This window comes from Geotrypetes seraphini, chromosome 5 (genome assembly GCF_902459505.1).
Source record: "Geotrypetes seraphini chromosome 5, aGeoSer1.1, whole genome shotgun sequence".
Taxonomy (NCBI): Eukaryota; Metazoa; Chordata; class Amphibia; order Gymnophiona; family Dermophiidae; genus Geotrypetes; species Geotrypetes seraphini.
Window position 1 is genome coordinate 204,602,024 of NC_047088.1, and position 22,297 is coordinate 204,624,320.

The following is a 22,297-nucleotide window of genomic DNA, read 5'->3' on the forward strand; positions in this document are numbered from 1 at the left end:
CTGTACATATGGGACACATATTTAGAGACTAGGGGCCTGATTCTCAAAATGTGTTTCCCAATTACAGGTGGCGGTAGGCGTCTTACTGCCATCTCGCAACTAATCAGGATGCATGTTTTAAAAAAAAAATTGTTCGAGGAAGATGCGTAGGGATGCTTGAGCACGCCCAACGCTGGGTGTGGGCATAGTTTCTCCCTTGGGCATGCTTAAGCTTCCCTATGCGTCTCCATAGGCGTGAGATAGATACTAGAGAATGACACGGTGACAAAATTCATCACCGTTCCCGTCCCCGCGGATAACCGGGGGAAATAATCCCATGTCATTTTCTAGTGTCTATCTCAACCTCAATCCTACACCAGCATTCTTCAAAGCAAAGCTTGCGGGTCAGTGGTTGTGGCCATTCATACTCTGATTCTTCCCTCTCTCCTTAAAGAATGACATGAAGATGGTTTCCCGTGGTTATCCGCGGGGACGGGAACGGTGATGAATTTTGTCACCGTGTCATTCTCTAATAGATACCTTAAATGTAGGCCTGCATAATGCTGGCCTACATTTAAGGCATCTGTTCAGCGATGTAGACACAATTCTCTTTAGGATGCCAAATTGTGATTGAGATGTGATTGGCGGCTGCTTCCTAGGCATCCGCTGAGATCAGGGCCTAGAGGTCCAATATTCAGCTGGTGGCTGATAGCACTTTTATTGACCATTTTTGGCATTAAACCTAGATATTTAAAGGCGGGTTATTTCTACTGATTGAAAAATGCGTCTTCCACGATCAAGCCTTACACTTCATTATTAAATAGACCTCAAAATCCTAAATGGATAGAAACCTCAGGCACACATAGGCCCTTTAAAGAGTTCTTTTTCCAATCATAGGCCCGCCCAAGAAACAAGCCAGAGAGAAAAAAAACTCCCTCCTAATACTGAATTGTGTGGGAGCTGGATTGGGATTTAAATCTGACATAGCAGCATAACTAAGAGGTCATTAAGGTCATTATCTTAAGTATATAAATATCTATTGGGCCCTGCAGCATCATTTTATGAATCTGTCACCCTCCTTTTTTATTTTATTACTATTATTATTGTTAATACTGTTATAAGAACCTATAAGTTTGCATTATTTTAATCTAGATCTCTTGTTACCTACTGTGATTTTTGCCCTCCATTTTTAAAATTGTAAACCACTTTGATATATTTTTTTTACTTTAGTGCAGTGGTCTCAAACTCATGACCTGCAGGCAGCATGTGGCTCCCCAGGTCCTATTTTGTGGCCCATGGTCTGTACTTGATCTCGCGCACTGGGCAGGAAGAGAGGCTCCAGCACCGGTGTCAGCTGATTTGAAAATTCCTGCTGCCTTCGCATATGCCGGGACTCCTGCCTTTGCGTATCTGTTGGGACTCATTTCCTCCTTTCTCTAGCCTGCTGCTGCTGGTCTGGGGGTGCAGAGATAAGATGAAGGCAGGAGTCCTAGCAGATACACGAAGGCAGGAGTCCTGGCATATGCGATGGCAGCAGGAAGTTTCAAATCAGCTGATACCAGCGCCGGAGCCTCTCTTCCTGACCAGTGTGCGAGATCACATACAGACCCTGGGACACAAAGTAGAGGTATTACTGGGGAGGGGAGGAAGGAAGGAAGAAGGGGTACTGCTGGACAAGGGGAGCAGGGAAGGAAGAAGGGATACTGCTGGACAGGGGGGAAGGAAGAAGAGGTACTGCTGGACAAGGGGAGCAGGGAAGGGAGAAGGGGTAATGCTGAGCAGGGGGAAGGGAGAGGGGGTACTGCTAGGCAAGGGGAGCAGGGAAGGGAGAAGGGGTACTGCTGGATGGGGGGGGAAGAGAAGGAAGAAGGGGTACTGCTGGACAAGGGGAGCAGGAAAGGGAGAAGGAGTGCTGCTGGACCTGGCAGAAAGGGAGGGAAAGGAAAGGTGCTACACTGTGGAGGTTAGGGTGAGATAGTGCATGGGAAGAGAACATGTTGGGTTGGGGGATGGGAAGGAGGGATGCCACTGAGGGAATAGGCAAGGATAGAGAGAGAAAGCGTGCAGGAGGCAAAAAGTGTTGGACTCATGGAGAAGGCAAGATGGATGGGGAGGACAGAAAGGAGGGAAGGAGAAATGTTATACTGGGGAAGGGAGAGTGGACAGAGAGTGAAAAGTTGGACTCATGGAGGGAGAAAGAGAGAGAGATGTTGTTTGGTTGAGGGAAGGAGGAACAGAGGAGAAGCATGCAGGAGGAAGAGAGAAAAAATGTTGGACTGGTGGAAAGGAGGGAAAAATGTAGGACTGGGAGGGGGGCCAGAAAGGAGAAAGGGAAGGGAGATGGACTGCAGGGGGCAGAAAAGAAGAAGGGAAAGAAAAATGTTACACTGGGGGGTGATGGAGGGAATGAGAGAGATGTCAGATCATGGAAATAGGGAGGGAAGAAGAGAGAGATAGGAAGGGAAGGGAAGACATAGAACACTAGATTTTGAGAAGAAAGCAGAAAAATGGAAAAACTGAATGTTAAGTTTATGCCAAAGATGGATGCAAGTTCGTTTCCTTAGAAAACCAGGGATCAAATTGAAATAAGAAGTCAGAAAAATAGCTCAATATATACAAATAGACTAACTCCAGATTAAAGATTACTGTCTACAGAGAGTGGTCGAATCAAATACACTCCGCTCAGAGATATGAAACTCAAAAAAGGAAGGCTAGAAAGCCACCTTTGCAGAAAGAGTTCACCTTCCAGTCATTGCGATATTTATAACAGATCACTCTCTGAGACTAGACGGAAATTTTGTATCTGGTAGTCCAATGAATTAATTGCAACTGTTTCAATAAGCATAGGCTTTGAAAATTCTTCAATTAGCTCCCGACATACCATAGTGTGCATGGATACATTTTCAAAAATAGATGAATATAATGAAGGCACTTAGCTTTTAGAATAACCGAGGGGGTCCCAATGCGGCCCCGTTTCAATGTCTGCTTCTGGAGACCCGACAGAATATTTCAAAAGTGCTTTTTCTTCATATGTCTATTAAATGTCCGTGCTGATTATGCTGACTCAGTCAGTTAGAATTTTTAGAGTCGGTTTAGCAGTGATTGAGTCAGCATAGTCAGCATGGACTTTTAATAGACATATGAAGAAAAAGCACTTTTGAAATATTCTGTCGGGTCTCCTGAAGCAGACATCGAAACGGGGCTGCGTTGGGACCCTCTCAGTTGTTTTAAAAGCTAAGTGCCTTCATTATATTCATCTATTTTTGACAATGTATCCATGCACACTATGGTATGTTGGGAGGTAATTGAAGAATTTTCAAAGCCTATGCTTATTGAAACAGTTGCAATTAATTCATTGGACTATCAAATACAAAATTTCCATCTAGTCTCAGAGAGTGATCTGTTATAAATATCGCAATGACTGGAAGGTGAACGCTCTACAAGGGTGGCTTTCTAGCCTTCCTTTTTTGAGTTTCATATCTCTGAGCGGAGTGTATATTTTCCGACCACTCTCTGTAGACAGTAATCTTTAATCTGGAGTCAGTCTATTCGTATATAAAGATGGATGCAAGGCAGAAAGTGAAGACAGAGAAAACCAGTCAGTGGCCAAGAAGGACCTGAAACATAGTTAAAAGCACAGAAAAATAAAGTCATCAGACAATAAAGATAGAGAAAATGATTTTATTTTCAATATAGTGATTGAAATGTGTCAGTTCTGAGAAAGGAAAGATGTTAAACTTTAACTATGAGGGCTGCAGAAAAAATAATTAATGTCTTATTAAAGAAATTACAATTTTTGCATGAGGTAAAACTCAGCCCTAATTTATCTGATTGATAGCTTCATTATAGTTACACATAACAATAGTAGAAAAACACACACTTTGTTCAATTTCCCTCCCGTAAAATGTCGTAAAAGTACGAAATTCCTCAATCATGTCTTAGAAATTCCAGGCAGCTTCTCATGAAAAGGAATTTCATTCATTGCTACTTTCTGCTGATTCTTACAAACATTTTAGGAAGAAGTTGAAAACCATTTTTTTCCTTAAATATTTGATTAATTAATCCATTCTTTCTTTGTAATATGTTATAATTAATAATTTTTTGTAAACCGCATAGAACTTTTGGTAATGCGGTTAACAAGTACATTGTAATGTAATGTAATAAGTTAAATCTTCTAATACAGAGTCAAAAATGGAGAAAAGACCTCAGTATCCTAAGGGGTACTAAAATCACTGAGCCCCAAAGACAAACTTGTCTCAACTCAACGTTGAGAAAGGAGACACATCCGTGATCAGCAAAACTCCATAGACAGTTTATCATTCAATAACCTTGCAATATCTTTCTGTAATGCTTTGTTTCACATACAAAACACAGCAAAAAGCATTTCCATTTAGCAAGATGCACATGCCAGTCCAAAATGTTGCCATAAATTGATTGCTGGCACTCAATTATTGATGCTAATTGGCTTGTTAGCCAATTTTGTTGCATGTGCATCTGGGGATGGAGTGAAATTTTGCATGCGAAAATCTGCACGGCCATTTATAGAGTCCCAGGGTTTATGTCAATGGAAAAATTTGAGTTGCTAAATCTTGCATGTTATTTGCATACATGTTGAATTGTTTTGTTATTTTAGTTTATTTATTAATTTTGTATGTGGTATTATTAAGGAAGCAATGCTGCTCAGTGGAGAACATTTTCAGGATATGTGAAGGATAATTCTTTAACTGTGCACCAGTGATTAGGTACCCCTTGTGCGATTCAATAGAGCTTTACTTGCCACTTGCCTTAAGCATTAATCTACAAGGGCACCTATAAGTGGCATTGCATGCATCAGCAATGTGGGAGGACATGTGGGTGAAGCATGGGGACATGGGCATGTCTTCCACTGATGTGTGTACCTTATAGATTACTATAAAAGTGCCATTGATTGCCGCATTTACACATACCAATTTACACCTGCCACTGACTTGCCCTAAGTGGGCTAATGTGATAGATTGTGCTAGTATTCTATAATGGAATCTGGGTGCTGCATTGGGGATCCCAAATGTAGATGCCAATTTATAGAATTGTCACCATATTGTAACATAAATTATATAGTTTAGCAATAATAATAATAAAAAACCCATCATTATCACACAATATGACCTCTGAACATGCAGAACTCGAAAATAATTTTTCATCAGAGTACAGGTGCATTTTATCTCCCTTTGAATTCATTTCAGCAATGAACTTTGGCTACGGACCAGCAACCATGGCTCTTTCCAAAATCCTACTGACAGGGACCCCAAATTTGGCCATTAGGTGTCAATACTAAGCTTAGACTCTTTCATCCTCCTTTTTCTATACAAATAATGCTTTTGTAATAATACATTTTATTTTTATATACACTAGCACGCCCCAGCTGTGCAGGAAGTCAGTTTCAGTGCCAAGATGGAGAATGTATTCCTCAAGCTTGGGTTTGTGATGATGAGGAAGACTGTGAAGATGGGTCAGATGAGAGTCAACATTGCCGTAAGTAATTTTTCCGGCCATCTGCCATCCAACCTTGCTGTACAAACATATATAACTGACAACTCTTGAATGTGACTTACTACACCCTAGAGTTGCCATTTTTACACCCTCCTTTACTAACATGTAGTGGGGGTTTTAGCGCCAGCAGTGGCAGTAACTGCTCATAGGAATTCTACGCGTTAGTAAAGGAGGGGGTTAATTTGCTAAAGGGTGTTAATTTGGTATATGAAACAACAGTGTCAAATGGGATAAGGTGGTGGAAGAGGCAGAGGTGCAGCTACAGGTGGATCTGGGTGGGTTATGCTTACGCTCCACACAAACTCTGCTCATATGCATGCTCCACCAGTAAGCCCACACGGCTGAAAGAAGTTATCTTACAGCTTTGCCAACCTTCACTCAGAACAGTTTCAGAATTTACTATTTACTGGTCCTCAGCGGGCCACCACACACTCAAAAGCTTTCATTGTGTATGGCTTTACGCTCCCACTCGTCATAGGACGAGTGGGAGCGTAAAGCCATACACAATGGCCCGCTGAGGACCAGTGAATAGTAAATTCTGAAACTGTTCTGAGTGAAGGTTGGCAAAGCTGTAAGATAACTTCTTTCAGCCGTGTGGGCTATCTGATATAATCTTCATTCTTAGCTAAATTATACTTATATAGTGCTGGTGCTCCACCAGTAAAGCATGCACTATCAAAATATGGTGCACATTTTTCTACCTAGAGGTAGTCAGTATTCTATAAGAGATCATATAGGCATGCGAGTGTCTATTTTTTTAAATGACTAGAGTACCACCATTTATTTGTGTTCCTGCTGCCTTGGCAGCTCCGTTTAGAATTATCCCCAAATAGGCTGTTTGTAATGGAGTGGCTAAATAAATATCCACAATTTATGCCTATTTCATAAAGGCCATTATTAAACAATGTAAGGAGTTAAACAGAGTAAGGAAATTAAAGAAAATAACAAAATAATATTCTGTATTTGAAGAGAAGGACAAACACAAATTGGGTATTACAATATAAAAAGGAGAGAAAAGAAAAATGATAAAAGAAAATACCCACTTTTTATGAAACCGTAGCATGGTTTTTAGTGCCGGCCACGGCGGTAACAGCTCTGACGCTCATAGTAATTCTATGAGCATTGGAGTTGTTATCGCCGCAGGTGGTGCTAAAAACCATGCTATAATTTTAGAAAAGGGGGACATAATTTTTTTTTTTTATAGCTTAGAATTACAGTCCCTATCGTAAAAGCTGACTCTTCAAGCACATGCCATCATTGTTCTTCTCTTTCAACCAAAATGTTTATCCACTGACTCAAAATGCCTTAGTATCCTGCTAGACTAGTCCAGACAAATGGGTTGTGTTATAGATAAAAGCAGAGCTTACAATTCAGTGGTATAACTTGCAGATGGAGAAGGTGGAGTAGTGCAGCAGAATAATTAAAGAAGATCTAACTCCCTGGGGCATGGCTGTGTCCTCATAGTAGAGTCCATTGGCCTGAGAACGTTCACTGGGATTTGTCCATAGCCATCTTATAGCCATTTCCCTTATAGAAGACTGGTCCCCTGTCTCAATCCAGATCTCAATCCCAGAGGTGTTGGCTTGCTTTGCCTGGGCTGAGAGTAGGGAGGTTCCTCTCTTCCTTTCCCTGCTCCTTATTCCTCAGGGCCTTATTGCCAGAGCTCAGGTCCATGGACTGTAGTATCTGAAGCTGGAAGATTGCAGCCCAGTAGGAGTGAGTAATGCCATGTGGGTTCTCCTCCTGTACTTCCCCCCATCTCACTCTCTCTAGTTGCCCCCTCTGGTTGCCCCTCTTTCTTTTTCACTCCTTTTATATTGTAATATCTAATTTGTGTCAGATATTTTTTCATCAGATATGAAATGTATGTTTTGCTATTTTATTTTATTTTACAAAGGCAACATAGTAATATGTATAGCAACATAGCAAATAATGGCAGATAAAGACCTGAATGTCTATTTAGTCTGCCCAACAGTCATACTCATTATCAATTCATGATTAAACCAACAATGAATGTGGTATAAAATATTTGATCCTGGACTTTGCCGTTTCTGAGATATAGACCATAGAAGTCTGCCTGTCCTTACGTTCCAACTAGTGAAGTTGCTGTTGAACCTTCTCCAGCCTATCCTAATCTCTCTTGTCATGTAGGAGTGTGATGGGCTGAGCGGCTATCTCCTGTTACGTCACATTTTTCGCCTCCTCTGGTCACATTTTCCCCTTCCACCACCAGGTTGTCTGGACACTCTTCAATACCAGGCTCTTCTAAACACAACTAGGCTGTTCTGAACACACTTCCCCATTCAATGTGGTCACCAAATATCGTGCCAGTCTCTACCAATCTCTCTGGTTGCCACTGGGTCTTTTTTCTTGTCATGTAGGAATGTGATGGGCTGAGCGTCTATCTCCTGTTACGTCAAATGTTACGCCTCCTCTGGTCACATTTTCCCCTTCCACCACCAGGTTGTCTGGACACTCTTCACTACCAGGCTCTTCTAAACACAACCAGGCTGTTCTGAACAAACTTCTCCGTTCAATGTGGTCACCAAAGATCGTGCCAGTCTCTACCAATCTCTCTGGTTGCCACTGGGTCTTTTTCAATACTCATTGGACTTCTAGGGCTTTCTGGCTGCTTCTGGTACCATTATCAGTCCCTCTGCTGATTGCCACCAGTGCCTTGGATTTCTCTGCTGGTTACTTGCTAGTCACCATCAGTCAAGGTTCTCTAGTTTTTCTGTCTGCTTCTCTCTGGGTCTTCTGGCAGCTTCCAGTACCATTACCAGTCTCTCAGCTGGTCACCACTGGTCCTTCCACTGGTCACTTGCCAGTCACCATCAGCCATAATACCCTCAGTGCAAAGGTCCCTGCGGATCTTCCTGCCGCCAGTCAAACATAGCCACAATACTTCTGGTGCACAGGTCCCCACGGACCTTTCTGCCACTGCCCACTCCCTAAGTACAATGACCCCTCATCCTTGGGGACTCTTTAGTCATTCAAATATTCTCTACTTCCTGAGCATACTGGCCCCTAGTTTTTGGGGACTATCTGGTCACTCAATCTCCACCGGGCATGGCCATTCATCAAGCGAGCACTCTGGCCTCTTAGTGTCTGGGGACTTTCAAGTCACTCCAAGCTCTGTTGTGCATGACCAGTCATGGTTAGGCTTACGAAGAGTTAGGTTTTCACCAGCATTCCTCCCTTTGAGGATTGTCTAAACTCCAGAAGGAGCTCTATTTTTCTAGTTCATTGTTCTGGAAGTCTTGTTTTCAAATCTCTTTTCACACAGGAAGAGTAGAGCGCACCCAGGTGTCTTTGCAGCATCCATATGCAAATTAGCTTCTTCTTCTGATGCTGAGTCTTCTCTCTGCTGGCTGGTGATGGGACATACATCCCGTCACAATGGGTCACAGAATAAAAAAGTCCATCCAACATACTCTTTATGTTCCTACTACTAGATATGCCATCGAAACCCTCTTTAGCCAACCCTAAGCTGACTTGCTATATAGGGGACACAGACTGTAGAAATTTGCATAGCACTGGCATTATTCTTCATAGCTATAGTCACCATCTAAGCACCACTCATCAATATGCTTTCTTTTAAATATCATCAGAAGTAGGAGATCAACTGCTTTTACACCTAAGCAGCAACGAGACCAGCCACAACCACCGAGAGCACACAGACCCGATCCTACCAAGAGTGTGAACTCTTCCCCCCATGCAATCCGCTAAGAAGATCGACTGTCGGCTCCGGGTGGCTTTCCCGCAGAGGAGAGTATCCTGCATTCACCGTGGGCCTCATCTGGGGCAGCCTCCTTGGAGCGGCTGGGGCACGGGCAGTGTGTCTGGGAGGGAATGCATGGATGGGAGAACATCGCAGGGGAGGAGACATAGGCATCCTGGGACTGTCTGCCAAGTCTCTTCCCTGAAGAAGCCCTTTCTGGAAACATCAATCGCTCCTCCTAAACTTACTTGCTCCACTTCATCACTGACGCTGAAACCGTGGATTGAAGACAAAGTTTTATTTTATTTTTCTTTCCAGCTTATGATTTATCTTTAATCTTATCTATTGTTTTGCCTTTTGTCTTTGTTTTGTTCTATTTCTATCATTTAAATTTCTCCAGAATTCTACTGTTCAACAGCTCCCCCTTCTGCTTCTATTCCTTTCTCTCCTCTCTTCTACCTTCCAAAGTATTTAGATCAATGCTGTCTTGTTAAAATGTTTATTTTATTTTTATTTTTCCTCTAACTCTACTTTTCACTTCTCTATTACCCTCCAGGTACTTTAGTTAGATTGTGAGCCTTCGGGACAGTAAGGGAATTTTTCAAGTACCTTTCTTATTTCTAATCTTAATGTATATTTTCTGTAAACCGCTTAGAACCTAACGGATGTAGCGGTATATAAGAAATAAATTACATTACATTACATTACATTACACTCATAAGCTTTGTTTTTTATACCATCCATTTTCTAATTAGGAGTCCTCTGTGTTCATCCCACACCTTTTTGAATTCTGTCACCATTTTTGTCTCCATTATCACCCTCTCCATGAAAAAGAATTCCCTGATATTGCAAGGTGGTAGATTTAGGACATTAGTCCAAAAACAATCACTTTGCAACCTCAATTCTAGTTTTATCATATCCCCTTCTCTGGAAAAGATTTGTTTCTATAGTATATTAATACCTTTCAAGTATTTAAATGTCTGTATCATATATCCACACTTATTCAGCTGTAGGGGAAGCTTTTTTAAGGGAGTAGGAAAAGCCTCAGATCAGAAGCATTACAACTCTCAGCGAATCTTAGAATATGGTTAAAAGATATCTGGGAAAACCCAGACATATCCTCTTTTTAAAGGACTCTCTGGGTGCCCAGACAGATTTTCCAAAACCCAGTAGTTTATCCAGGTTTTAGAAAGCCTTGACCTCCCGGCCACATCTGGAGGGCCTGTGAGCATGCGTGGATGATGTCCCATGCATCTGCAATGTTCAGAGACCCCTCCAGAGGTTGGAAAACAAAGACGAGGCTTGTGGGATGGAGCTAGAAGTTGAACAGGGCGGAGCTGAAGGCAGAACAGGATGAGGCTAGGGGCAGAATGGGCCAAGTGTCCGGGTTTCTCTGGACAAAAATCTGGTAACCATAGGCATAACATCCTACCCCTTCCTATTAATCCATACTTAAAATTTGAAATGGATTCTGATTTAGTCAAAACAATCTACAGTATATGTCACTTGTTAATTGTCTCTTGTTAGTTCAGAACTTCAGATTTAAGCATTCAATTGAACATCCAATCAGTCACTAGTGATAATAGCACAGTGGTAAATAATATAGTTATCTTAATACAATCAGACTCCCCAGGCTTCTGAGGATCCTAGAATGCTGCTATTAGTCATCCGCCGTGGCCAACGTTTCAAGGCACAGTAAGTCGCTTCAGGGAATTCTTATTCATCAGCCCTTAGCACTTAGAATAAGTGTGGGTTTTTCATATTTTGTTTGTGTATGTTTTTGGACCACAACCAGTTTTGATATTTGTATCATATATCCCCCATCCTTCCCTTACTCTAGGGTATGTATATCCAAGTCTTTCACTGTCTTCTACGTCTTCTAGTACAAGTCCCATAATATTTTCATCACCTTCCTCTGAACTGCTTCAAGTCTTTTATATCCTTAGCTCTACTTGCATTAAGTAGACTCAACAAACACCAGTGTGCACATGTATAGTTGCTCTGAAGAGGGTGTGGATATTTGTGTGGACCTATGTGTAGGATGCATAAACCTCAAGTGCAATCTTGTTGTGCATCTATTTCTTATGTAAGTGTACCCGTGTATAATTTTTAACAGCTAGTTTCATGTTTAAAGTCTGTTTTGCAAATGAAAAATGCTATACAATTACCTTCAAAATGGTAAAAAAAACATTTGTTATACTATGACCTTAATAATGAAATATAAATATAAATTTTGGAACACCAAAATTCTATCATAGCTGCAAAGAAATATTGAATATTCCACTAAAGCAGTGAATCGCAAACTGTGTGCCGTGACGAGATTGCAGATGTGCTGTAATTCGCCGTCGCCGGCTGACTGCCTAAAGAATGTGCCTCTCGCAGAGAGAGGCATGTTCTGTAGACAGTCAGCCGACACTGGCACCTCTCCTCCTCCCTAGCATCTCGCCTCCTCTCCGTTTCTTTCCTGTTAAGTATCCCCCCCCCATTGGCGGATAACGGTCTGTCTGCAGGGCCTTCGCATATGCACAGATGTTGGCTTGATGATGTTACGCACCTGCATGATGTCATCACATCGACGTCCGCGGACTTCCAGGTGCCCTCCAGCCACGGTCTGCTGTTTAGCAGACCGCGGCTCAGGATAGTTTGAGAGACACTGCACTAAAAGGAGAGTGTGATGTAGTGGTTAAAGCTACAGCCTTAGCATCCTGAGGTTGTGGGTTCAAACCCACACTGCTCTTTGTGACCCTGGGCAAGTCTCTTAATTCTCCCATTGCCCCAGGTCCTTTGAATCTGAAGTAATAACAGCAACTTTTTTTTTTTTTTTAAGCATAGTTTCATTTTGTCTCACAAATGTGTTCCTTTTTTCAATTCCCAGAAAACCAGCATTAAAAATATCAAGAGATCTAAAACTAGTTAAAAGAGAATTGAATAAACACAAATACCTCACAAATGCTCTTTACGGTATTAGACAACTTGGAGTCATGCTTTCTATATTTTTAGATCTTTGCTAATGAAAAAGAAATGACTAGAGCTGTCTGTCTTACAGCGGGACGGACATGTTCAAGCCAGCAGTTTACATGCTCAAATGGACGGTGTATCCCTCGTGAATACAAGTGTGACCGAGTTAGTGACTGCGTGGATGGAACGGATGAGAGGGCCTGCCGTAAGTTTCTTAATTCTTAACACTGGATCTGATTTCATTCTTATTCCTTCAGTATTTTAATCAGTTTGTAAGATTATGGGGCTCACTGAAGGACAGAAATGGCCACAATATGTCACTTGTTATTTGAATTTCCTTTCAGATTCTTTCATGGATTAGAGCCGATGCTATCATACAATTCCATTACTGTATGGACTTGGCAGGTGTAAACTATGTGATACTGCAGGGGTTGACTTTTAAAAAGTTTTATACAGTATTACCCAGTGCATTTTCTAAGAGCAAATAAAATGTGGTGTTTAATAATACAAATAAAGAGATTTACTCTAAAATACATAAATGTATGCAGAGGACAATTTTCAAAATCCATGTATCTGTGCATATGGCTACTCCATGGTAAAAGGGAAAGGGGTTGGGATTTGATAGTATATACCAATACTATGGTTACAATCAATGCAGTTTAAATAGAATGACCGGATTTACTCTTTAAAAAAAGAGGACACCTGACTCTAGCCCGTTCCACCCCCCCTGCCCTGCCCCCACCAATGCAAACCTCGTGTCTCCTTCCCTGAGCTTGGGGCTGTGTCTGAAGGACCTCAGTGCATGTGTGGATGTTGATGTGATGACATCACATGTGTGCATGTGTGTGACATCATCACATCAACATCCACACATGTGCAGAGGCCCTCCAGAAGCGGCCCAGAGCTCGGGGCCTTTCAAAACCTGGACAAACTGTGGATTTTGGAAACCCCTCCAGGCACCTGGACAATCCTCTTAAAAATAGGACATGTCCAGGTTTTCCTGGACATCTAGTAACCCTAAGTTTACATACTATATACAAGTGCTTATTTTGTATGAATACCTGGGGTAGTAACTTGCCCAGCATCACAAGGAGCTGCAGTGGGAATTGAACCTGGTTCTCTAGGTATCAGGCAACTGCATTAATCGTTAGGCTACCCTTCTACTACTTTAAAAGCATTAAATTTGCTGTCACCTTGGTTGACTTCCTGGGGTTTCTTTTTGTTTGAGCTGGACTGGCTTATGTTAGGTAGGTAGAAATGGGGGCTCCCCCTGTTAGGCCCAAGCTCTGTGCTGCATGAAGTCTTGTGACCTGTAATCAGACACTAGTAGAATGCAACAAGATCTACGAGGGGCTTCTAGAAGCACCTTGGAACCTTTCTGAAATTACGGTAATAGCTTTATTTTTAAACATGGTTAGGAAAACTGGCAATGTGGAATCAAGAGGAGGGTTTTGCCAAAGACATTAAATGAGTAGAAAAGAAAACATTGTGACATGACCACTGACACTGAACGCAGGTTTGTGAGAAGAATCACTATTTTTTGGCATCAGTAAATGTCACCTTAGAAGAAATAAAAAACTTCTAGAGCTAATGAAAAATTCTAGAACTAACGAATGCAGGTGCGCACACACACACACACACACATGCATGAATCTGTGAGTAAAAATGCTGAAAATTCTAACTAGGCTACTACCTGGTAAAATGAGGTTAGCCTTTGTAAAGTGCTTGCATCTGACCTGTAAAAGACCTTCAACGACCCAATAGCAAAAAAGAATTTAGTTGCAGCAGATCAGGCAGCTTGCATGAAATCATCAAGCAAGGCTAGAAAGCTTCCCTAGAAAGCTCTAGAAAGATCTTCAGTGCTGGCACATGACAGAATTATGAGATCCATGTATATGTGTTGTCTAGTGGCCCCCACATTCCCTGACATGAGCCCCCTTCCTCCCCTGACCCTTCTCCAAGGCTCACTAGACCCCCCCTCTTGGGCACACCTTCCAGCAGCAGTTGCAACACACATTTGCTCCTGCCTCTGGACCACCATCATGGGACACATCTCAGTGCATCTTGGGATGCACTAATTCCATAGTAAACGGCTAGTGCACTAGTAAATAGTCCCCCAGTATTTAGAAAGAGCATTATGGTCTGGCTATTTATCCAGCCTTGTGTGTACTGATTTCTTCCAGCCAGGACTCATGGCCTCATTGTTTTTTTTCATATGTGGTATTTTTTTATGTGATTATATGCATTTCTGTAATTTATTGAAAACTGATATGGTATTAACATGGAATTGCATTTAATCAAAATGTAACAAATGAAATAATAACCTCTTAATTCTATATAGTTGGCTGACCAACTTTATACTTAGGGCTCCTTTTACTAAGCTGCGCTAGTGGTTTTAGCACCCGCGCTAGACGCTAACACCACGATTAGCTGATGTTAGTTTTTGGCATGTAGCGCAGGGTTAGTGCGCGCGGCAATGTAGCACGCGCTAAAAAGGCTAGCACACCTTAGTAAAAGGAGCCCTTAGTGCACTGAGTTGCACACACACAAAATTTATAGAATAAGGTCAGTTGGGTGTGCAACTTTTGGCTATAATTGGCAGCAGTTAGCAGTTATGTGCATCACTACTCTTATTTGGCATTCTATAATTTGCGCACTCAGATTCCAGAGGGCCTCATTTACAGTGCTGTGGTAGTGATTCCCAGGCAGCAAATGTGACACAGCCCATTCAGTTCCTATGGTAGTCAGTAAAGGAGTAATCAGTAAAGGAGAAAGGTACAGATAAGATGAATGGGGTTCCCGGGAAGGAGTATAAAGAGAGATAAGAGAGGAGAGATATTGAGGAGCTGCAAAGTGAATTCAATTGTAAGTCAATAAGAGGAGTTTGAACTGTACACGGAAATGGATAGGGAGCCAATGAAGTGACTTGAGGAAAGTAGTAATGTGAATATAGCAACACTGGCAGAATATAAGTCTTGCAGCAGAATTTTCAATGGATTGAAGGGAAGAGAGACGGTTTCGTGGAAAACCTGTGAGAAGCAAGTTGAAGTAATCTAGGCGAGAAGTGATAAGAGTGTACTCAGAAAGGAAAGGTTGGATTTTGGTGATATTGTAGATGAAGAAATGACAGGTTAGCAGTCTGCTGGATTTATGCAGAGAAAGAAAGTGGAGTCAAAGATGAACCAGAGGTTGCGAGCTGACAAGACAGTGAGGATAAAAGTGTTATCCACAGAAAAAGAGAATGGGAGAAGAGGAAAGGTGGGTTTAGGAAGAAAAATAAATGTTCAGTTTTAAATAGCGGCGAGACATCCACACAGCAAAACTGGGCAGGCAGGCTGAGACTTGGGCCTGGATTCCTGTAGAAATTTCTGGAGTAGAGAGAAAGACCTGGTAGTCATCAGCATGAAGGTGATACTGAAAACCATGGCACCAAGAGAATGAGTATAGATGGAAAAAAGAAGAGGTCTCAAGATAGAGCCCTGAAGTACACCGACTGATAGTGGGCTAACAGTGGAGGATGGGAAAGATAAGAAGAAAACCAAGAAATAACACAGTGTCAACAGTGTCAAAAGCAGCAGACTGATCAAGAAGGATGAGAACAGAATAGAGGCCCTTGAGTTTGGAGGAGGAAAGAAAATGTGCAGTTTCCTCATCAGGGATTTCAGAAAAGAAAATATGTCAGGGGTTGAAGGAAGGTTGACAGAATGGACTGCAGGAAGGAGAAGTGGAGATGACCTGGTTGAGAATTCAAGGTTAATCTTGTGAACTTTGACATGGAAGTACTCAGCCATAGTCTGAGGAGAAAGTGAAGGGGTGGGGTGGGGTGGGGGGTTTGATGTGAGGGAACTTTGAATATAGAATTCAGTGTGGCAAAGAGACAGTAAGAATTGGATCCAAGAGAGTCAAATGGGTGTAGTAGTCTTGTTTGGCAAGTGAAAGAGCAGACTGGAAGGAGGTCAGTAGGAATTTGAAATGCATGAAGTCAGCATGACTACGGGATTTGAGCCAAAGACATTCAACTGTTCGGGCACAGGAACATAAGTAGCAGATTTTAGAAATTAGTGTTGGTACCCGCATAGGTGCTAGCATTAAATATCAGAGCCTAATTCAAGCCATGGGGGTCAGCATTAAAAAAATACTGACTATTGTATCGGGGGGAAGGGGAGGGGGAAGGGTTCTTGATACCAGTGGCATAGTAAGGAGGGGGGACAGTCCACCCTGGGCACTATATTCACAAGGGTGCCGGCACCTCTCTTCCTCTTCGCCCACCAGTGTATCTCTTGAAATATTCACCGGCGCAAGCATCTTCCACCTGCTGCTTGCACTGGCTTCAGCTCCCTTTGGACATCACTTCCTGAATCAGCAGATGAAAGATGCTGCATGCGCTGGTGAACATTTCAAAAGGTACATGAAGGATAGGGGCTCTCAGGCAGCGGAGAAGAACAGGTGCGGTGATGCCAGGTTCCACTACTTCGGGCACCAACCTCCCAAGCTATGCAACTGATTGATACATAATGATATGGGGGGATGTTTCTTGAAACATAATAATAGAGAGAGTGAAGCGGAGGTCCTGAGTAGATTGGGGTGGACCTGGGAGTCACCCTGTAGAATGCTGGGAGGAATATGCAGGTGGATGCAAGAGCTCCTCAGTACCTGGAAGACAGGTGGTGGGAGCTCTGGGCACCTAGAGCGGAGGCCCTGAGTGGTCTCAGAATATTGTTAATCCAACAGATGGGGACAGGCAGTGCTGTAAAGATAGTAAACCATATCTCATATGTCAGACCATAATGATAGAAAGGTTAACCCCTATAGGCAAGACTACTCCAAAATCAAGATCTGATAGAAGGATTTATCTAGCTGTCACCTGTCGCAGTGTCGAAGGTTCTTCTTGCTTTGGCCACAGAACAAAGTGATTAACTGTAGAACAGAGAAGGTGCCAGTAATGGAGGATGCATAATGCAAGCTAGAAAATAAACAAATATAAAAAGGGAAGTTATAATAAAGCAACCATTGTACAATAATGTTTACAATACTCTGAATCACAATTAAATTGTAGTTTTTGTTGGCCTTGGTTTTTGGAAGCGGAGAATTCGAGTACCAGTTCTTGAATGTTGAAATGCCAAGGAGAAAAATGTTATTTCAGCAAAGAAACAAAGAGAAGAACCAAGGACTTATCAAGGATTAAATCTTAGAATAACAAAATTTCTACTGTAGGGGCTAGATAAGACAATGCATCAAAGCTGGGTCTCTTTCTAATATACTTTCTAAATTTTTCACATACCACAATCTTCCAAGTCACCTCTTTTCTGTTTCCATCAAGCCTGTTAACTCGGTTTCGTTGTTTATTAGGACCAAAACAAAAGAGACGTTGAAAGCATATTACAGCTCTTCCCTCTTCAGAGATTTTTTTTTCCCCCTATATCAAAATACCACTGGAGCAGGTTTTCTAAAATTTGTAGTAGAAAAAGGGTAGAGTATGAATTTGAATCTGCACCAGGTCAATCAGAAGTGAAAGGAGGGCGTGATTTGTAGACTCGCCTTATGCTCAGGAATGTATCACATTAAACGGAGTATAAATTGTAGGCTGGCTCTGCAAGAGTTAGTTGAGTTTGCGAGGTGCCAGAGAGTGAATTCACAAGGACAAAGAATTCAGGTGAAGTGAGTCGAGTGTAACCATGAGAAAAGAGCAGAAAAGTGTTTAGAGTATGGCCTTGTCCAGTGAGCTGCTGTTCACCAGGAACTTCTTGACAGCATCTTCTAAGCAGTCTTACCTGCCTGCAGAGATGCTCTGAAGCTGTAAGCAAAGCATGCAGGTGTCCCCCCCCCCATGGAAGAGGTGTGAATAAGTCATTCCGGTATAATGACGTCTACAGAGTTAACCTGGTTCTGCACAGTCCAAGTAGTTCTCTTTTATTCTGGTCAGGCCCATCACACATTCCACCACGACAAGAGGCATCTACACAGTCTCAGAGCAGTGGTGTAGTAAGGCAAGGGGACAGTCTACCCCAGGCGCCATGTTGGTGGAGGCACCAGTACCTCTCCTTCTCTCCACCCCCCCATCTCTTCCCATTGCCCCCCCTCCACATGCACGCCCCCTTCCCTTCCCCCATATCTCTAGTTGAAGTTATTATTCATAGTGGTCAACATTTGCAACCCTGTCGGTTCTCCCACTGATGTCACTTCTGGGTGCCACGCATAGGAAGTGACATCAGAGGGAGAGCCAACGGGGTCGCAAGGAGCACTTTGTTGACCACCGCGAGCAACTTCAACTAGAGGTACAGGGGAAGAGAAAGCAGGCGGGATCGGGAAGGAGCGTGTGTGTGTGTGTGTTTGTAGATGAGGGTGGGGAGGGGCTGTCATCACCCCGGGCGCCTCTCACCCTTGCTATGCCACTGTCCTAGAGTATTTAAATGACTAGGAATCAGAACCTCATCACAAATGTTTGTCCTACTTCCTCTTCTAATATTGCTCTAACTGGAGCAGATTCATTACTGTGCTGTTGCCATTTAATATGGTCACAGTAATGTTCCTTTAACTGTTGCTTCAGAGTTCCATCTTGAGAGTTTAAATATATTCAAGGACCTAACCTGCACCGTTCCTTCAGAAAACTCCAGGCAAAGTGGAAGAAGCACTCAACAACTCACACACAACACTCTTTCAATTCCAAACCCCCAAGCCCAGTCCATCATCACTCCCTCATTCCCAAACTCCCTGCCCGCAGCTTTTTTTTCCTTTTATCTTCCTTTCAGGGATAAGGAGCACTGCAGTAGAGGAGATAAGGCTTTGTAGAAAAGGCAAAACTGGGAGCCTCCATGCAGCTGTTGGAGGCAGGGCGACTTATTTAATTAAGTTAAATGGGAAGGAGAAGAGTGGCCCTTGCACTGCCTGCTCAGATGTCTGATCCTGCCTCATTTCTTTTTTTAAAATTTATTTAAGCATTTATCATAATTTGAACAATATAAGTTCATTAAACAAAACAAAAGTTTTTCCGAATCATAAAACAAGAGAAAAAATGTCTCATTTACAAATTAATACATCAAACTTTTGAATAGTCCTCATTAAAGGAGAAACAGATCACAACCTCTGGGAATGGAAAATCAAGGAATAAAAATAAAAAAAACCAAACAAACAACACATTAGTAGCTCATCTACTTGCTTCAGACCAGTAGAGTTGGAATCAATTGGGACTTTGCATTGAGACTCCTTTCCCTTCCAAAAAAACCCTGCAATTGAGAAGGTTCATAAAAAACATAACTATTCTAATCCAAGTAAATTACACATGTACATGGATAACGCAATTGAAATTTCACACCCAATGATTTAACCTTATCTTTCAATTCTAGGAATCTTTTCCTTCTTGATTGTGTTGTTCTAGAGACATCTGAAAATAAAGAAATCTTTCCATCCATAAAGGAGACTTCTTTAATCCTAAAAAATAGGCAAAGAAGTGCTTCCTTGTCTCGTATGAAAACAAATGTTACTAGAAGTGTTGAATGAACTACCACTTCATCTTCTGAGGTCTCCAGTATTCTAGATATATCAATAGGACTTGACAAATCTTCCTTAGGTTGATTGACATCTGAAGGCGAGGGTATTTTTTTTTACAGAAATAGGTATAAAGAATATTTTATGTAGAGGTGGAAGTCCATTGTCAGGGTATTTAAAGACTTCTCTCAAAAATCTGTAAAACAAGTCTTTTGGGGACATTGTTAGTGTTATTGGGAAATTCAATATCCGTAAATTCAACAGTATAATTCTCCATATTTTCTAATTTCTTCAAAAGCACCAATTTGTCCTGAACTACTGACGTACAAGTAGATTGAACTGCTTGCACAGAATTTTCCAAAGTTTTTACTTTTTCCCCTTGGACTTTCAAGTCCTCTTCAAACTTCTGCACTGTCACATTTTGGTTCTGAATAAGTGATATGATTCCTAGACATACCACTTGGAGGGAGTCCAGTGCTGTCCAAATGGATTCCAATGTAATTTCAGCAGGTTTCTCGAGGGGGTGAAGAGCTGGCAATTCCCCTCACACTGCTGAAGTTCCTAAAGCCTTCTTCGATATTGCAGTTCTGGCTCTGGAGTCCTGGGGGGCCAGCAAGCCCGATAGCTCCGCTTGCAGCGTGGCTTCCGCTAATTGCGTTGCTGCTCGCATTCCCCTATCCCCTGGCTGAGAAGGAGGTGCTGGTCCTGCGGGACTGAACGAGATTTTGCTCCCCAGGTCCGATGTTTCCCTCGCATCGGACAGAGCAGGAACACCCCGAGGTGAAGATGAGAAGAAGCCGGTAATCGCTCCCTGCTGCATTAAGGTAGGCTCCGATGTTCGGGCTACCACCGCCCTACCCCTTCTTTTAGGCATATTTAGCTGAAAAGCTTATTAAACAAAATCGGGTCAGGCAGGAGCTACAGACCGAACGTCCATCTACTAAGACGCCATCTTGTTTCTCCGCCTCATTTCTTTTATAGCAATAATACAAATTAGGCTAATATCTTACTGGAATGCATATATATATATATTCAGCTATATCATACTAACATCCAGTCAAAAAAAAATTTTTAAATATATTTTTTTGATCCTCAGTGGGCTCTCAAAGTGTCTTAAGGTTATACAAAAAGTACATAGACCCCAATTGTCACTGGATCCATTACAGTTGCGATTAATGATAGTTACACTTTCTCTGTGTTCCTAGTGGACTTTAGATTTTTCTATCGGAAGCCTCAATCCTGAAGAAAAGATATTGAAACATGGACATGTCGGTGGAGGCGCTCCCTTAATGATTCTCTTAATAGAGCAAAGTGTTATTTTGACACTAAGAAGTTAAACTATATAAATTAAAGAAATATATACAAAATCGATCCAGTGACGATTGGGGGTCTATGCTCTTTTTTGTATAACCTTGAGAAACTTTGAGAGCCCACTGAGGATCCAAAAAATATAATAAAAATTTTTTTTGACTGGATGTTAGTATGATATAGCTGATCATTTTCTTTTATGAGCATAAGCTGTAGTTCTCGCTTTGATTTCATGATGTTTAATCTGTTTACATGTGTTCTCTGGAGTTTTTTTTTTTTTCCAAACTTCCAAGATTGAACCTATGAGCTGTTAAAAAATTTCAATTTTTTAAATCATTTTTTAATGGCACTTTCAATTATAAGCACCAAAGAAGCCAATTAAAAAAATTAAGTTAGTGGCCTATATTTGTAGGCACTCCGATCTACTTTTATAGAATTAGGGCCTTAATGCATCGCAAATGTTAAGCAATAATGTACACTAATGCAAACATTAGCACATGATCTGCAAAAAAAAAATAAAAATTCACAAATGCTGAAATTATGCCGTGTTGAATCTGGGCTTAGTACTAAACCCAGAATCTAGTGCTCTTTAGTAAAAATGCGCTGTAGTTTTTAAATTGTGCATTTACATTTGCTTCTAAACAGGTGCAAATGAACACTGTTACTTAAACTGCAGTTCTGAGGCTATTTTCTAAAGACACACAGGCGCCAATGGTATCAATGTCCCCCAAATAGGCACCTACTTTGTCTTTCAGCCTAGGTGACTGTTATAAAATTATTCTCTACATACTGTACAGAAATGGAGCAAACACTTTTCCAGGATTAGTTCTTAAAATGCTTCCATATTAGGAATGTGAAAATTGATGTTATCACATTTCACATCTGTGAATAGCTGTTCTTTTTTTTCCTCAGAATATCCCATATGTACTTAGCTCTCTTGTTGAAATGGAGCGTGAGGGGATAGAGGAGGCATAAACACTATGTTAGAAACATCTATTCTAGAAACTGCATTAAGAGGCACCTTGTTGATTACTTTTTCTTGTAGTGAAAGTAGAGATGCAGTTTTGATAAATTTCTTCAGTAGAAGATTGGCTCATTTTCATGGTTCTCCTATATGTGTTTATCCTGATGTCTCTCGGAGGGCTCAGATGATCCGTAGAGCGTTTCTTAAACTGAGATCTAGGGCATTGTTTTTGGGCATGACTTCCTTCTTAAAATTTCCCAGACAGAGTCTGGTGAAATATCAGGGGAAATATAATATTTTTCTGCATCCTAAACATCTAGAGAGCTTAATTCAAGCTCAGGAATCAGTAAAAG

General features: G+C 41.6%; 1 protein-coding gene across 3 annotated transcripts in view; it reads left to right on the forward strand.

The window, feature by feature from the left end:
• Window positions 1-22,297, forward strand: part of LRP2 (LDL receptor related protein 2) — a 442,478-nt gene that overhangs the window by 45,687 nt on the left and 374,494 nt on the right. For all 3 annotated transcript variants that reach the window (XM_033945766.1, XM_033945765.1, XM_033945768.1), the window contains exons 3-4: window positions 5,371-5,490; window positions 12,276-12,392. In XM_033945766.1, coding sequence (XP_033801657.1) covers window positions 5,371-5,490; window positions 12,276-12,392 — 237 coding nt within the window. The remainder of the gene's footprint in view (window positions 1-5,370; window positions 5,491-12,275; window positions 12,393-22,297) is intronic.